Raw genomic sequence first — 17004 nt, 5'->3', positions numbered from 1 at the left:
GCTGCAACCGGGAAACAAGACACCTAAGGCCCATCCAATCTGACCTTGAAAATGGGATAAAAGCATGATCTGCAAATACCATCATACCCACGATCATCGAACCAAAGATTGTCGAAAGTTAAGAGAGGAGGTAGCTCGTTTATTTAATTTAGGGCACCTTCGAGTGTTCTTAACGAGCTAGAAATCAATTCAAGAACGTGCACACCAACAAGCAGGATAGGCCAGAAGAGCCTCATCAAGTGATCACATGATCATGGGAGTAACGGACATTCCTAGGGGCCGGTTATGAAACACACCAAAGTTTCCATAACAAGACAAAAGCGCATTAGAAATTTTGACCCCGACGGTCCTATCTAGTTCAATGACGAGGAAATGGAAGGCATCGTTCAGCCTCACAACGATGAAACCGTGATATATGTCCTTGTCAATTATTTTAGAATTAAACGTGTGCTGATTGATCCAGGTAGCTCGGATAATATCATCCGATGGAGTTTTATTGAACAGCTGGGACTACTAGACTAGATCATGCTAGCAGTTCGAGTCCTCAACGGATTCAACATGGCCTGCGAAACGACGAAAGGTGAGATCACCTTACCGATCAACACGGCCGGAACTACGTAGCAGACCAAATTTTATGTGATAGAGGGAGATACGAGATACAATATATTATTAGGAAGACCGTGGATTCACCTCATGAAAGCGGTCTCCTCAACTCTACATCAAGAGTTGAAGTTCCCGACCTCAGAAGGGATCAAAACCGTTCATGGTGAGCAACAGGCCGCAAAGGACATGTTCGCGGTCGAAGGAGTGGTTACGACGGTAAAGATACCGGAATGGAACGAAAGGGAAAGTGCCAAATAGCAATCACAGATTTCGATCTTGGGGTCCTCAAAAGATCGGGATTGGAACACACTAGATGAAGAGTTAGATTTTAGAGTTTCGAGGTCCTTTGTGGTGCCCGATGATTCAGATGCCACTAAATCCACAGTCGAAGAACTTGAGTAAGTCATACTATTCGTTTATCTGCCAGACAGGAAGGTATACGTGGGCACGGGGTTAACCCCCGAGCTCAGGAAAAAATTTATTGAATTTCTTAGAAATAACTCCAATTGCTTTGCCTGGCCCATTTAGATATGACAAGTATCCCACCGGAAGTGACAGCATACAAGTTGAGTCTAAACCCAAGTTTCTCTCCAGTTAAACAAAAGCAAAGGCCACAACCCGAGGTCAAGCATGCGTTCATCAAAGATGAGGTATCCAAACTCCTTAAAATAGGATCCATTTAGGAGGTTAAATACCCGGACTGGTTAGCTAATGTTGTCGTGGTGCCTAAAAAGAGAAACAAATTCAGAATGTGCATATACTATAAAGATTTAAATAAGGCTTTCCTAAAGGATTCATTTCCTTTGCCCAACATAGATCGTATGATTGACGTTACGGCTGGTCACGACACACTGAGTTTCCTCGATGCCTACTACGAGTACAATCAAATACTGAAGGACCCGGGGGACCGAGAAAAAACCTCTTTCGTGACTAGGTTTTCCACATATTGATGTAATGTAATGCCTTTCGGTTTGAAAAATCCCGGTGCAACCTATAAGTGGATAGTCAACCGCATGTTCGAACACCAAATAGGAAAATCAATGGAAGTTTATATAGATGACATGGTTGTTAAGTCTCTGCCAGCAGAGGACCATTTAAAGTATTTACAGGAAACTTTCGACATATTAAGAAAGTACAACATAAAGCTGAGAAATGTCATGCATAAACCCATTGAAAAATGTCATGCATAAACCCGGACTCTTGGGTCGGTTAGCGAAATGGGCTGTCGAGATTAGCGGGTACTGTCATGCCCTATTTTTAACAGGTTAAAACTAGTTCACAACTTATGACTATGTTTCCTCTGGTTTTGTAAATTTCAGAGTCGCCACCTAATTTTAGGGAATATTAGGAAACCATTTGTGAAAAATGTAAACTTCATTTTTTAGTCTTTGAAACCTGTGAGATTCTAGGTAAGGGTTTTATTTACCCCGAGGGGAAGGTGTTAAGCATCCCTCAGAGCCTATCCGAGGACAGTCTTTAAACTTAGTTTAATTAATACTAGAGGGGGATTATTTAATTATTTATTATCACCTATTTAAAAAATTGCGGAAAAGAAACTACTCTCTCAAAACTATTTTAAAAAAAAGGGGGTTTTTTATTGTAATTGTAACTATGTGAGTAAATGCATATATGTAAAGGAAGTAGTTAATGCTAATGTGTGCATGAGGAAAGTATGTCTGACATTTTATTTTATATAAGAATAACATGTATAATATAGAATAAGGAGATGTATATTTTTATAAGAAAATAATCTACATATGTGATAGTATATCCTAGGTGAATGCTTAAAAAAAAATAGTTATGACGACACGATAATACTATATGTGTACATATAATGAAAATGCGACTAAGGGAATTAATAAAAACAAGATAGTACAGATATGGTATGCGTATATGAAAATAGTATGTTGGTATACTCATAATTAATACAAGATGTAAAATTATATGTATTAGGAATATATATCGTTTTCAAAAGAGTTATGTATGTATGTTTTGGAAGATGAGGTATAATGTGATTGTCGTATACAATGTATACTAAAGATGAGTATTTATAATATAATGTACATACGTATGCATGTGATGAGAAAATGATTAAAGGTATTTAAAAGATTTTTATTTTTTCGGTTAATTTCCTTTAGTCGGAAATCACTTTAACCTGGCAGACAAAAGATGGAAAAAAAAAATACATGGGCATTTATTATTTCTAACACGCCTAAGCCAAAATTAATTATCCAAGGGGAGAGGAAAAGTAGTGACTAATTTTACCATCATACTAACTATTTTCCATAAGTTCCTACGTAAGCGAGAAACGCATGTGCTACAAATACAATCCATAAAAAATGTTAGTCAAGAATATAAACATGTATATACATGATAGCACGAAGACACGAAATTTAAAGCGAGGAAGGGGAGTGCCAAATCAAAATAAGGAGGAGCAATCTCAATAAGTTGGAACTTCGTTCTTAGATAAAAGGCACTTAAGAGTTTCAGCGTGGCTAGTTCAACTTTAACCTGTCGACATATTTATGTAACTAGGTGACTTGAACTACAAAAGGGAAAGTTATTATGACTTCCTACTAACATGAATTTTTAAGCCAAGAAGTTAGCTTATCTTTTTAAAGAAAATGGATTCGACACAAAGGACAGGGATCAGTAGATAAATACATTGACATTTAAACAGTTATATATGTTCAGTAACCCTACAACACAACAAAACAAGGAACACCACAAGGCTTAATAGATACTGAAACAAAACAGTAATAACCCCTTATTATCTTTAAACAGAGATTTAGTTACAGATCAAGATTGAGGGATTTATTTATTACTTGATTTAACACAATGTGAACTTAACAGGGCCTTAATAAACTACTTGTGACAAGGTCATTATCTTGTTCTAGGCTTAATGAAATTCAAAGGAAATAAAGCAATCAACCGAATGTAACACAAGCAGTTCATGTCCTCATGAAGTACTCAGTCCAAGGCAGAACTAAAACTTTAACAATAGAAATTCGTATCTTTAAACACAGGGAAGAACTTAGGACAAGCTTAATCGCCTTTCCCTAAACACGATTGAAACTGACACTGCTTTATATGGACTAAACAGATTTCCAAACATTAAAAGAAAGTTTAAACATGTAAAAAGAAATGAAACTGTGCTAATCTATGTGAAACTGAAAACACACAGCAACTGAAGTACTAAACCAAAAAAAAAAAATTATCTTTTCGCCGAGCAACGACGGGTTTGAACACACATTCGACGAAATTAGTCGTTTCACGTTAATTTACAACAAATAAGGAGAACACATATTCCATCCAACCAAACCAAGCAAACGACGAGAAATACTTGAACGACTACATTTCTACTTCTTATAAAATTAAAGACGAAGATAGGGCGAATGTGATTACCTTCTCCGTGACAGCGAACTAAGGCTATTGTCGTCGTCAAGTATCCGAATCCACTCGAAAGCTTGTTGTTTCAGCCGAGAACTTGAAAAGAGATTTTGACAGCCAAAAAGAAACTCAAAGTTAAAAGAAGATTTTTCTGAGTATGGAAGCTTTGAAAGAGATATTCTCGATGAAAGCTTTGTTCAAGGGGGAGTTTTCAGCCTAAAAAAAAACCTGCTTACTTAAATGGGATTTTCTCTCCTTTTCAAACTTGTCCCAAAATAGCCAAGGAAGGCCTGTATTTATAGGTAAACACTGAGGGTTTCAACAGTTTCTTCAAAGGGAAATTTGCCTTTGAATTTCGAATCAAAAGAGGGGGAAAAATCTGAAACTTCGAAAAGAGGAAAAATGAAGAAAAGTGACGGATTTTCACCTTTTCAGGTGGGTTTGATGGCTGTGGATTCACTCTTTCCCGTTCTCAGAGGTCTCAATCGACCTTTTTACGAGTCGTCAAGCTCCATTTCAGAAAAAGGGAGATGGGTGACGGGAGAAAAGATGACTGGTGAGGCCAGTGGCATCGCTGACCACGTTAACCCAGCGGTCCGACGGCGTGGCAGTGCTGACAAGGTGATGGAAGTGACGTCGAGGACCAGCGGTCCGACGATGGAGCTGGCGGAGATGGGACATGGCGGCTATGGTTAGGGCTGTTGGTTGAAGGAGAAAGGGTTGTTTGGTTAGTTTAGTTTAGAGATGAATTGGTCACTGACTTAGTTTGGGATTTAGTTGTAGGGGTTGGGCCGGGTCATTTGGATATTGGGCTGGACGTTTTTGGGTTGGTGGGGATTTGGGCTAAACATTTTTGGGTTGGTAATTTAATTTGGAGGAGAAGGGAATTGGCCCAATATTATGTAGATGAGTTAATTTCTAACCCCTTTTTACTCTAATCAATTAATTAAAATATGCTTCCTTGTCCTAAATATTTCCCACAAGATGTATCCTTATATAAATTTCAATACAAGTAATTTAATATACGTATTAAGTTTTAAAAATAGAGTAAAAGATGATTAATACGGTAATAAGTAAGATTAAAGGAAAAATGTCAATGCCAATATTGATATACGAATATCAACATTATTTTTTTTCGAATGATTTTAATTAAAAAAATTAATCCTTTTCAATTATAAAATATGATGTTTGGTCATTTTTAAGAGACCATAAAAATGTTCTTGATTTTAGCGAAATATATCTCGAAAAATAGTGTGATAATTAGCGAAAATATTCCAAACTCATTTTCGGGGAATTTTCACGACTGAGAAGCATAGTGAAATTAATTAAATAAAAAAGAGGGCCAAAATTGGGTGTCAACAGCTTGTCCCTCTTCGACCAGGGATGATGAAAGAGTCTTTGGGCGGAGACGTTGACATAAACTCAATTTTGTCCCGACGCGTAAATCAGATTTGGTTTGGAAAGAGTACAACTGAAAAAGAGTGATTTTTTGGGAATCGAGAGGTGGGTTTATGAATTTGACCGAACTCTGGTTCCTGAGTAGCCTACATATCTCGGGTCATAAGAGAATCAGGTCGATGTAATTCAAACAAGGATATGGTAAAATTTGGAGAGGTCTCCAAGATTCGCCCCAGTGTCTGAATTATGAGGACACTGGCTTTCTTGTTATAGACAGGGGAATGATAATTTTGTTGGGGATTTGGAAGGTCGAGTTGTTGAAAATTTTTGAATGATCCTCAAAAATTTGTCCCAGTGTTGTAGTTATGGTAACACGAGGTTCTGGAGATGGAAAGGATTGTAGTTTCAGCACGAGCGAAAATAGCTAACATGGAATATGACTGACTTGACTCTGAGTTCCCTACTGTTGAAGAGAACGAGAATTAATTTAGATGTGTTTTAAAGAAAACGAGAAGATAGAAAATTTTGAGGGATATATCTCAAAATTTTGTCCCAGTGTCGAATTATGATGACACTAGATGTTGTTAGGAAAATGTGATCAAATATTAGGGAAAGATTGCTGATGAAAAAGGTCATTCTGATGACGGGATGTACTTTAGCATCTTCTTAATTATAAATGTGGCGGCCGAAACACACCCATAAGCGAGACTCTACACGAATGCATCTATGTGCCGTCCTAGAACCGTTTCAGCATGTCGTAGAGGACTGACCCTCAGAATTGTCCCAGTATCGTATTATTACGACCTTAGGATGCGGAAGAATTTGACTGAGTCTCTAGAATGTAGATCCTCAAAAGAAGTGACTTCTTAAAAATTGAAAGAAACTGGTTGGCGAGCTAAAGCGGAGAGCGGATTCATTGACTCAAGCTTGTGAGGTTGATGTCCTCATCAAGCGGGGCGCCTCAGTTCGCTGTGGCAGAGATAGTTCCACGTTGTATCGTGCTCATCTGCAAAAAATGTAAAGATACCTGTGCAGTTCAAAGTTATAATGTAATAATAACATAAGGAAATAAAGGAAGAGATTGTAGACAAACTAGAATTGAAAGCTCCGATTTGCGGAGCGACTGAAATGTAAAGCCTCCGGCTGGGGGAGCAACTGTAATGTAAAGACTCTCGACTGGCGGAGCAACTGTAATGTAAAGCCTCTCGGCTGGCGGAGCAACTGTAATGTAAAAGGCTCTCGACTGGCGGAGCAACTTAATGTAAAGGCTCTCGGCTGGCGGAGCAACTGTAATGTAAAAGGCTCTCGACTGGCGAAGCAACTGTAATGTAAAGGCTCTCGGCTGGCGGAGCAACTGTAATGTAAAAGGCTCTCGACTGTCGGAGCAACTTAATGTAAAGGCTCTCGGCTGGCGGAGCAACTGTAATGTAAAAGGCTCTCGACTGGCGGAGCAACTGTAATGTAAAGGCTCTCGGCTGGCGGAGCAACTGTAATGTAAAAGCTCTCAGCTGGCGGAGCAACTGTAATGTAAAAGCTTCCGACTGGCGGAGCAATTGTAATGTAAAGGCTCTCGGCTGGCGGAGCAACTGTAATGTAAAAGGCTTCCGGCTGGCGGAGCAACTGTAATGTAAAGTAAAAATCTCCGATTGGCGGAGCAACTGTAATGTAAAGAAAAAATCTCCGATTGGCGGAGTAGTTGACGAAGTTAGATGGCGGTCCCCGATTGGCGGGGTAATTGGCGTTGTTAGACGACGCAATTAGATGGTATCGCTGATCGGCGAAGTTAGTCGCAGTTAGATTGTATCTTCAACCGGCAGAGTTAGTCGCAGTTAGATTGTATCTCCGATTGGCGGAGTTAGTCGCAGTTAGATTATCTCTCCGATTAGCGGAGTTATTTGACGCAGTTAGATTGTATCTCCGATTAGCGGAGTTATTCAGCGCAGTTAGAAGGTAAATCTCCGATTGGCGGAGTTATTAGAAAGGAACAAGGCTGCTACGGGGGCCCCCCATCTCTCGAATAATCGACCTTCACCCTTCTTCTGGAGACACCTGCAAAATTTAAATGGAACGTTTAGAGATGAATAAGTCAAGATAACAAATTAAAATAGGAGAAGGTTATTTTGGCTCATGGTGTAGTGATGGATCTTGTGGCGCCTCCCCCGGAAGCTCGCTTCGATGTTATCTTGCCCTAATTCCTGTCAATCTTGTATTCAAAGAAAAATTCTTAGTTTGGGAGGGGGTGTTGATTTGTGTCAATCGTGGCCCTAGCCTCGTCACTTGAACCCTTTGAGCGTCTTTGGTTGCGGAGATCTCTGTCAAGAGACTTGGTAGGTGGAAATATACATAAGTGCATTTTGAAAAAAGGAAAAAATGTTTTTTATTTATTTTTAGAAATCGGATATGCATGTATGTATACTATGTATAAATGCAATAACACTCTATCATTTTTTTAGATTATGACATGTTCCGAAACGCATTGAGCTTCTCCATTCTGACGCCCGCATCCAAATGGCGTCTTTGCATAGCCTGTTCGTCTGATGACGCTTCTTCACATTCAAATGTGTCGCGATGTCTTTGACGATGAGACCAATCCTAATCTATAGTTACATTACAAATAAAAGGTTTCCTAAGTGGTATGACCGAACCTTTTAGGTTGCCTACGTATCCCAAATAGGAATCAGGTTTGTACGTAGTTCGGGGGTACAAATGAAAAGAAAATAATATGTAATGTGATGTGACCGAGCCTGACTCAGGCTGCCTACGTATCCAAATGGAATCAGGTCGTAACGTAGTTCAATTACAATAGAAGGGTAAAATAATGCAATGACCGAGCCTGACTCAGGCTGCCTACGTATCCAAACGGAATCAGGTCATGCCGTAGTTCAATTACAATAAAAAAGAAGATTAATAAAGGGGCCGAATCCGGTGGGGATTGCCTACGTATCCCACCAAGGGAAATCAGGTCGAATCGTAGTTCTAAGTTACATGAAGATAATGTTTTTGGGATTTTCTATTACAAGAGACCGGACCCGATGTGGGTTGCCTACGTATCCCACCATGGGAAGTCAGGTCAGCGTAGTTCTGTTACAATGAAGATAATGCAAATTACAACGCAAAAAAAAAACCTAGCTTGGATGTCTTCAGATGTAGTACTTCTTGATCGAGTCTGAGTTGATGGGCTTCGTGCTCACTTTACCATCCATTTCTGCCAAAATCAATGCTCCTCCTGAAAGCACTCGATGAACCACGTATGGACCTTGCCAATTCAGTGCGAATTTCCCTTTAGCTTCGTCCTGATGAGGAAATATTCGCTTTAAAACCAACTGCCCTGGTTCGAATTTCCTAGGCCTTACTTTCTTGTTAAATGCCTTGGACATCCTGTTCTGATAAAGCTGACTGTGACAGACAGCGTCCATCCTTTTCTCATCAATGAGCATCAGTTGTTCGTGTCTACTACGTACCCATTCTGCATCGTCCAAACCAACATCTTGGATAATCCTAAGAGAAGGTATCTCTACTTCTGCGGGTATCACAGCTTCGGAACCATAGACCAGCATATAGGGAGTTGCTCCTGTGGATGTTCTAGCGGTGGTGCGGTAACCAAGAAAAGCATATGGCAACTTTTCATGCCACTGCCTGTGACTGTCTGTTATCTTCCTTAAGATCTTCTTGATGTTCTTATTTGCTGCCTCGACTGGTCCATTCATCTGTGGTCGATACGCTGTGGAATTTCGGTGGGCAATCTTAAACTTTTCACAAGTCTCTCTCATAAGATCACTGTTGAGATTGGCTACATTATCTATGATAATTGACTCTGGAATCCGAAATCGGCAAACTATACTGTTACGAACAAAATCTGCTACCACCTTCTTTGTTACTGCCTTGTATGTCGAAGCTTCGACCCATTTAGTGAAATAATTGATGGCCACCAAGATGAAGCGATGCCCATTTGATGCAGGGGGTTCGATAGGTCCAATCACATCCATGCCCCAAGCGGCGAACGGCCAAGGGGAGCCCATTACATTGAGCTCATTTGGGGGAACTCGAATGAAATCTCCGTGAACTTGACATTGATGACACTTTTGCACATAGCGAATGCTGTCTCTTTCCATAGTCATCCAAAAGTATCCCACTCTCAGAATCTTCTTTGCCAAAGTAAATCCGTTCATGTGGGGTCCACATGTTCCTTCTTCTAGCAACCTCGTCGCCTCTGTGGCATCCACACATCTTAGCAATCCCAGATCTGAAGTCCTCCTATATAGGATTTCTCCGTTAAGGAAGAAGTGATTTGCCATTCTCCTCAAGGTCCGCTTCTGTTTGTTAGTTGCATTTTCTGGATATTCTCTCGTCTCGAGCAACTTCTTAATGTCGTAGTACCATGGCTGGCCATCCAATTCCTCATCGACATGAAAACAATATGCTGGCTGATCGTATATTTCTACCTTGATAGGGTCGATGTAATTCTTGTCTGGATGTTGGATCATTGATGACAATGTCGCAAGGGCATCAGCAAACTCATTTTGGATTCGAGGGACATGCTTGAAGTCAATCTCTCTGAACTGCTTGCACAACTCCTTCGCGCAATGTAAGTATGGAAGAATTTTGACATTCTTGGTAGTCCATTCTCCTAGTACCTGATGAACCAATAGGTCAGAATCGCCTATCACCAAAAGTTCTTTGATGTTCATATCAACTGCCATCCTAAGCCCGAGGATGCAAGCTTCGTATTCCGCCATATTGTTCGTGGAGGGAAATCTGATCTTTGCCGAGATAGGGTAGTGCTGACCCGTCTCGGAAACCAAAACTGCTCCTATTCTGACTCCTTTGAAATTTGACGCTCCGTCAAAGAACATCCTCCATCCTGAATAAGGCTCTGAAATATCTTCCCCTGCGAACAGTACTTCCTCATCAGGAAAATAGGTTGTAAGCGGCTTGTATTCATTGTCTACCGGATTCTCTGCAAGGTGATCCGCCAATGCTTGTCCCTTGACGGCTTTCTGAGTTACGTACACGATATCAAACTCACTTAACAAGATCTGCCATTTCGCTAATTTCCCGGTGGGCATCGGCTTCTGGAAGATGTATTTGAGTGGATCCATCCTTGAGATCAAGTACGTGGTGTACGCAGATAGGTAGTGCCTCAACTTTTGTGCGATCCAAGTCAAAGCGCAGCACGTGCGTTCCAACAAAGTGTACCTACCTCGTACGGTGTGAATTTCTTGCTTAGGTAGTAAATGGCCTGCTCCCTTTTCCCTGTCTCATCGTGTTGTCCTAACACACACCCAAACGCACCATCTAGTACGGATAAGTACAACAATAGAGGTTTTCCTGGTTCTGGCGGGACCAATACGGGTGGCTTGGACAAGTACTCCTTGATTCTATCGAAGGCCTTCTGACACTCTTCTGTCCATTTTGTAGCAGCATCTTTCTTCAGCAGCTTAAATATGGGTTCACAAATCACCGTTGACTGTGCGATGAATCGACTAATGTAATTGAGCCTTCCGAGGAAACTCATTACCTCTTTCTTGCTCTTCGGGGGAGGCAAGTCTTGGATTGCATTAATTTTTGAAGGATCCAACTCTATACCTTTTTTACTAACAATGAATCCCAATAATTTTCCAGCAGGAACTCCAAACGCGCATTTTGCTGGATTCAACTTCAAGTCATACCTCCGCAATCGTTCAAAGAACTTCCTTAGGTCAGTAAAATGATCTGAACTCCTTCGAGATTTGATAATGACATCGTCCACGTAGACTTCGATCTCCTTATGAATCATATCATGGAACAAAGTAGTCATGGCCCTCATGTAGGTCGCACCAGCATTCTTGAGGCCAAATGGCATTACTCGGTAGCAGTACACTCCCCATGGAGTGGTAAACGCCGTTTTCTCTGCATCATCCTCATGCATCAAAATCTGATGATATCTTGCAAAGCAATCGACAAATGATTGCAACTCATGTTTTGCACAGTTATCGATGAGTATGTTGATGTTCGGAAGAGGGAAATCATCCTTAGGACTAGCTTTGTTGAGATCCCGATAATCCACACATATCCTGATTTTTCCATCCTTCTTTGGGATGGGCACAATGTTGGCCAACCAGTAAGGGTAGGTTGTAACCCTCACAATATTTGCTTCAATCTGCTTGGTGACTTCCTCTTTGATCGTCAAACTCAAATCGGGCTTGAACTTTCTTGGCTTTTGCTTGATCGGCGGGCGGGTGGGATTAGTTGGTAGACTGTGAGAGACGATGTCGGTGCTCAGCCCGGGCATGTCGTCGTAGGACCAAGCAAATACGTCAACATACTGCTTAAGTAATTCCAACAATTCCTGCTTCCGTTCAGCTTCTAAGTGTATGCTGATCCGAGTTTCCTTCACTGTTTCGTCGTCTCCCAAGTTAACTATCTCAGTTTCATCCAAGTTCGGCTTCTTTTGATTCTCGAATTGCTCGATCTCTTGCGGAAGATTCTCAGGCATCATGTTTTCGTCGTATTCCTCGTAATATTGTTCGTCGCTTGTACTTTGCTCAATGGTTTCGTTACATGTCATAATCATAGAACGAATATTTTTACTAGTTTGAGTGCTGAAAAAGAAAGGCGAGTATAAGTAAGATATGCTATTTTAACAGGAAAAATAAAAATGCATTTTCATTAAAGAAAGGCAAGTATAAGTAAGATATGCTATTTTTAATAGAAAAATAAAAATGCATTTTCATTAAAGAAGCATTCAAGGCTTTTAAAGAAAAAGGCATATGACAAAAGAGCACAGGCATGATTCAAGCCTCAATTGATTATGCTATTTTGCAAACAAACTACAATTCCACACTACCAAGACTCCCGGCGAACCAAGGATGGGCTGACAGTCCAATTCTGCAAGATCTCTCCTGGTTCGGCATCACGAATGGTCGGTGTCTCGACATCTGCTTCAGTTTCCCCACAATACTCCTCAATTTATTTCACGAATAGGTTCCCCATTCCTTCTATGATATCTTCATCGACCTCTGGCACAATCATCTGACCCTGGACAGGAACTTGTTCTGGCACAAAGATCCTCTTGGTGCCGCTATTTTCTCCAAACATAGGATCATACCCGAGTCCAAAAGTACCCTTCTGTTGCTTCAGTTGGATTGGTTCGATTATGCCATCAGATTTTGGGCCTAACCCAGACTTTGGCTGGTAACCGTACTTCAACATCTCTGACGCTACCATCTTTGCTGCGCTTGGCTTCTTTATTTCATCAGATCCCGCTATTTCCTCTATTTTCACAGCTTGCATGATTTCTACAGCATGAAAGGTGGCTCCATCTAATTCTCCTATTTCTTCAATAACCGGAATAGAGCGTTCGGAATAGACGGGGTGACTAAGTTCCCCCTGAACTACGATTTTCTCCCAGCCCCATTCGAATTTCAAACACTGATGCAAAGTGGAAGGAACAGCTCCAGCCATATGGACCCATGGCCTTCCTAACAAAAAATTGTAAGTTGATGATATGTCCATCACTTGAAAAAGGATCGGGAATTCCACAGGCCCGACCTGCAAATGTAGACAGATTTCTCCAATGACACCTCTTTGTGTCCCGTCAAAGGCTCGGACCTTCATACGGCTTTCTTTCATTTCTCCCGTGTCCATCTTCAAACTTCTCAGGGTGTTGAGAGGGAAATGTTACATCCTGAACCTCCATCTACAAGTACCCTAGATACGAACTTATCTCCGCACCTCACGGTGATGTGAAGTGCTTTGTTGTGTTCTGTTCCTTCTGGTGGAAGCTCATCATCGCGGAAAGAAATCTTGCTTGCTTCGACCATCTGCCCGATTGTTACGGCCAGCGTTTCACTCGTCGTCTCATTCGATATGCTTACTCCACTCAATACCTTAACTAAAGCGTCCCTGTGGGCTTCAGAACTCATCAACAAAGACATAATCGATATTTGGGCAGGTGTCTTCTTCAACTGTTCCTCAACTGAATAACCTTTGGTCTACATCTTCTTCCAGAATTCTGCTGCCTCGGCATCAGTAATGTTTCTCCTTTGATGGTGCTCTTTGCCTGAACTTCCTTTGTTTAAATCCTCCGGGACATAACATCTCCCTGACCTTGTCATTCCATGGGCGACTGCAGTTTCCATCATCTTAGCCTTCCCTTTCGATTGATAGTCCCATGGGACTGCCCTGGAATCATAATCGTGATTACTTGCTACAACAGTGGTCACCATGGATTTTGGTTGGTATGTCTGGACAACTACTGGCGCCTTCAATTGTACTGTGATGATGGGAGCAGTTGTGGATGTTACGACAAATGCCTCTGTGTTTCCAACGGGCACAATGGTTCCCTCCAAGTCATATTCCTCATCAAATGATATCATATTAACTGCCTGGTTTCAATGATTTGGTAGTGGGTTGTTGTTCACATTCGGGGGTGCTGCTGTGCATTGAATTGCTCCACTCCTGATCAAAGCTTCGACCTGATTTTTCAAACCAAAGCATTCCTCGGTGTCATGTCCATGAATTCCCGAGTGATATGCGCAACGTTTGTTACCATCAAAGTTTCGAGGAATTGGGTCCGGAATTCTTAATACAATTGATTGTAACAATCCTGTTGTCCTCAACCTTTCAAATAACTGGGCTAAAGGCTCGGCTATGGGGGTATAGGTTCGGGTATTTCTGACTTCAGGAGCTGGGCGAGGTCTTGGGGCATATGGTGGTCTATTTTGGTGGACGGGTGCTTGGATAGGGGTGTAAGGTCTTGGAGGGTTTTGGTAAGTGGGGGCTCGTGGTGGGTTGTAATGTGGTTGGGTGTTATAAACTGGGTATGAGACATAAGGGGCATGAGCAAAGATTTGGGGGTTTGTGGGGTATGGGCGAGATGACTCTCCTCGCCGGTAGTAAGGCGTGATATTGGATATGTCCTCCTTCTTTTTCTTAATTCCGTTAATGGAACCTGACTGTATGGCTTTGCTTGCGGCTTGTAGCGCGGCCATTGATTGAATCTTTCCAGACTAGATTCCATCCTCCAAAAAGTCTCCCATTTTGACCAAATCTGTGAACTTTTGGCCTATTGATCCCATCATCTTTTCAAAGTAGATGCCTTCCTGAGCTCGAATGAAATACTTGTTGAGCTCGCTTTCGTCCAATGGGGGCATAACTCGGGCAACCTCAATTCTCCAACGTCTTGCGTAATCCTGGAATGATTCAGTCGCCTTCTTCTGTATGTTGCTCAGAGAAAATCTGTCCGGTTTGATCTCAGTGTTAAATCCGAAGCGATTCATGAAATCCCCAGCCATATCCTGCCAGTCGCTCCATTTGCGAGGATCTTGGCGAGTACACCAAGTGAGCGCCTCTCCTGACAAACTTCTAATAAACAATTTCATCCTCAATTTCTCGTTCCTTCCCACCCCTACTAACTTGTCACAGTAGGCCCTTAAATGCGCATGAGGATCACCTGTCTCGTCAAAAATATCAAACTTAGGAGGTTTGTACCCTACTGGCATGCCAATATCCGGGTGTATGCACAGATCATCATAATCCAAACTCTCACTTCCCCGAGTGACTCGCATGTTCCTCATTTCTTTCCTTAGACTGTGCAGCTGGTTCATGATTGATTCGTCTTCTCCTTTCTTGGCATTTCTTTCCATTTCTGCATATTGATCCACCTCGAACGGGACCCTGACTGTGACAGGAGCGGTAAAGGTTGGAGCCCTGGCTGCACATACCGGTGGCACATGTTGCTCGTAAGAAGTGTCAACGTGTGCCGCTGGTATGTGTTGTACGGTGGGGTAAGTAGGTGCAGGAGCAGTTTGGGTTGATAGTGGGTTTTGTGGAGTATGGGTGTAGTCGGGGACGTAAGGGGTTTGTTTATGCATATTTGGTGCATCCGTGGGAGTGACCGGAGGTAGGTTGGAAAAGGAAAGGGGTATTGGAGGTGGACGTGTAGATGGAGGGAAGTGTTCAGGAACCGGCGAATCCAAAGACGGAAAGTGAGGTGGGTTTGGGAAAGCAGTCACAGTGAGATGGGTCAGGTCCCGAACTTGGCGCAGCTCTCCTCTTAGTTCGTCAAGTTGTAGCTTTAGCAAGGCGATTTCTTCTTCATCGTTCAGATTAATCCTCTCTCTTGAGCTTTCTGGATTTTCACTTGTTATGGTAGGATTAGCAGTTGGGTTGACTTCGTTGGTGATAGTCATTTTTCCCTTAGATCTCAAATTGTAGTGTGACTCGGCCAGTTTGAAGATCAACACAAATCAACCTCTGTTGGGGGATAAAAGTAAGATAAAGACAATTTGGAAAACAAAAGTTAGTCCGGGAGGCTTTTAGAAAGAGTAGAGTAACATGTTTGATCACATAATTACGTCAAGTCGACGTGCAAACAAGCGTGTCCTAATTGTGGAGACTCTTTTTGCCAGAGGTAAGCCTACGTCACACACAAGTTGATGACGATGATCCTTTTTTGACAAATTCTGTGATTTTTAGAACAAACATAACTTCCATCCAACAAAAGGTAGCTCGAGAGCTTACAAGGATAGGCCTATGGCAGCTTGAAATGATAGAACACAAAACGGGGTGGCCATAAAGGCATACAAGAGGAATGGGTCGATGGAAATTTAAAAATGAAAATGCAAAGGGTGTACAAAAGGATTGGGCCATACGACACTCTTTTGGGATGTAAAGAAAACAAGAAGTGGAAAGAAAATAGTCTAGGGCCATGTCGGGCCGTCATTGTCATCCCCATCATATGCTGGATCATAATCGGGCCCTGGGTCGTACTCAGGTTCCTCCTCTGGGTCTGTCCAACCTGCCTCTGGATCATACTCAGGTCCTTCCTCTGTACCATGTGTTGTAGGCCCGTGCTCGAACTGCACCTCCAGATCCTCCTCGGAAGGTCCGGCTGGAGTATACTCGGGTGATTTCTCAGGTTCCACCTCCATTGCAAGGTCACGTTCTGCTTCCCACTCTGGATCTTCTTCCGGATCCTCCTCCATTGGTTCGTCTGACTCCGCCGGGTCCTCCTCTTCTACCAACTGTATCAAATGGTTTACTGAACCCGGAACTACCTGCCTGTACATGTCATTGTTGACGTTCATGAGGGGCAGTACCTCAACTGTAAGCCAGTCGGCTACATCATAGTCTGTGAACCCATCGAATCCGTCTTCGGTCGGTAGAAGTGCCAAGCCTCCCACATTATACCAGGCGTAATACTCGGGTGTGCACCAACTCTCGTTTCCCATACCAATCGTGATCATGTTCAACCATTCTCTTTATAGGTTTCTTACTCGTGCCATGGGAACCAACCTATCATAGTTACCTTCATGCAATGCCATGCGGGACCAGACTGGGACATCCTGTGTGACTCCAAACTGCCTCAAGACTCTGAGGGGCGCGTATGGCTGAATCCCGTCCAACCCGATTAGCTCGATGAAGTATAGATTTGCAGTTCTCACCAAAGGTCTCCTCGACAACCAGGGGTATTTCCACTGAACAGCATCTCCCGTGAGCTGTACCAAGAATGTGCGCCACTCTTCTGCTCCTGTAGGTCCATGCCAGTACCTCATTCTTTCCGTATGGCTCTGAATTCTGCTATGAGCATCTATGCAATAATCCATGATAGGGGGCGAGTATAGAAGTGTT

The 17004-nt window shown here is 42.2% G+C and overlaps 1 protein-coding gene across 1 annotated transcript; it reads right to left on the bottom strand.

Moving 5' to 3' along the window:
• Positions 1 to 14381: 14381 nt before the first annotated feature.
• Positions 14382 to 15563, bottom strand: LOC132628844 (uncharacterized). Its single transcript, XM_060344606.1, has one exon. It carries the CDS (start codon positions 15561 to 15563, stop codon positions 14382 to 14384), a length of 1182 nt encoding a protein of 393 aa, XP_060200589.1.
• Between the last annotated feature and the right edge of the window lie 1441 nt (positions 15564 to 17004).

This window comes from Lycium barbarum, chromosome 2, assembly GCF_019175385.1.
Source record: "Lycium barbarum isolate Lr01 chromosome 2, ASM1917538v2, whole genome shotgun sequence".
Taxonomy (NCBI): Eukaryota; Viridiplantae; Streptophyta; class Magnoliopsida; order Solanales; family Solanaceae; genus Lycium; species Lycium barbarum.
This window is presented reverse-complemented; position numbering and strand designations above follow the sequence as displayed.

Excerpts from the sequence above, each read along its gene's own strand:
- LOC132628844 (XM_060344606.1), bottom strand. The coding sequence starts at position 15,563 with ATGACTATCACCAACGAAGTCAACCCAACTGCTAATCCTACCATAACA.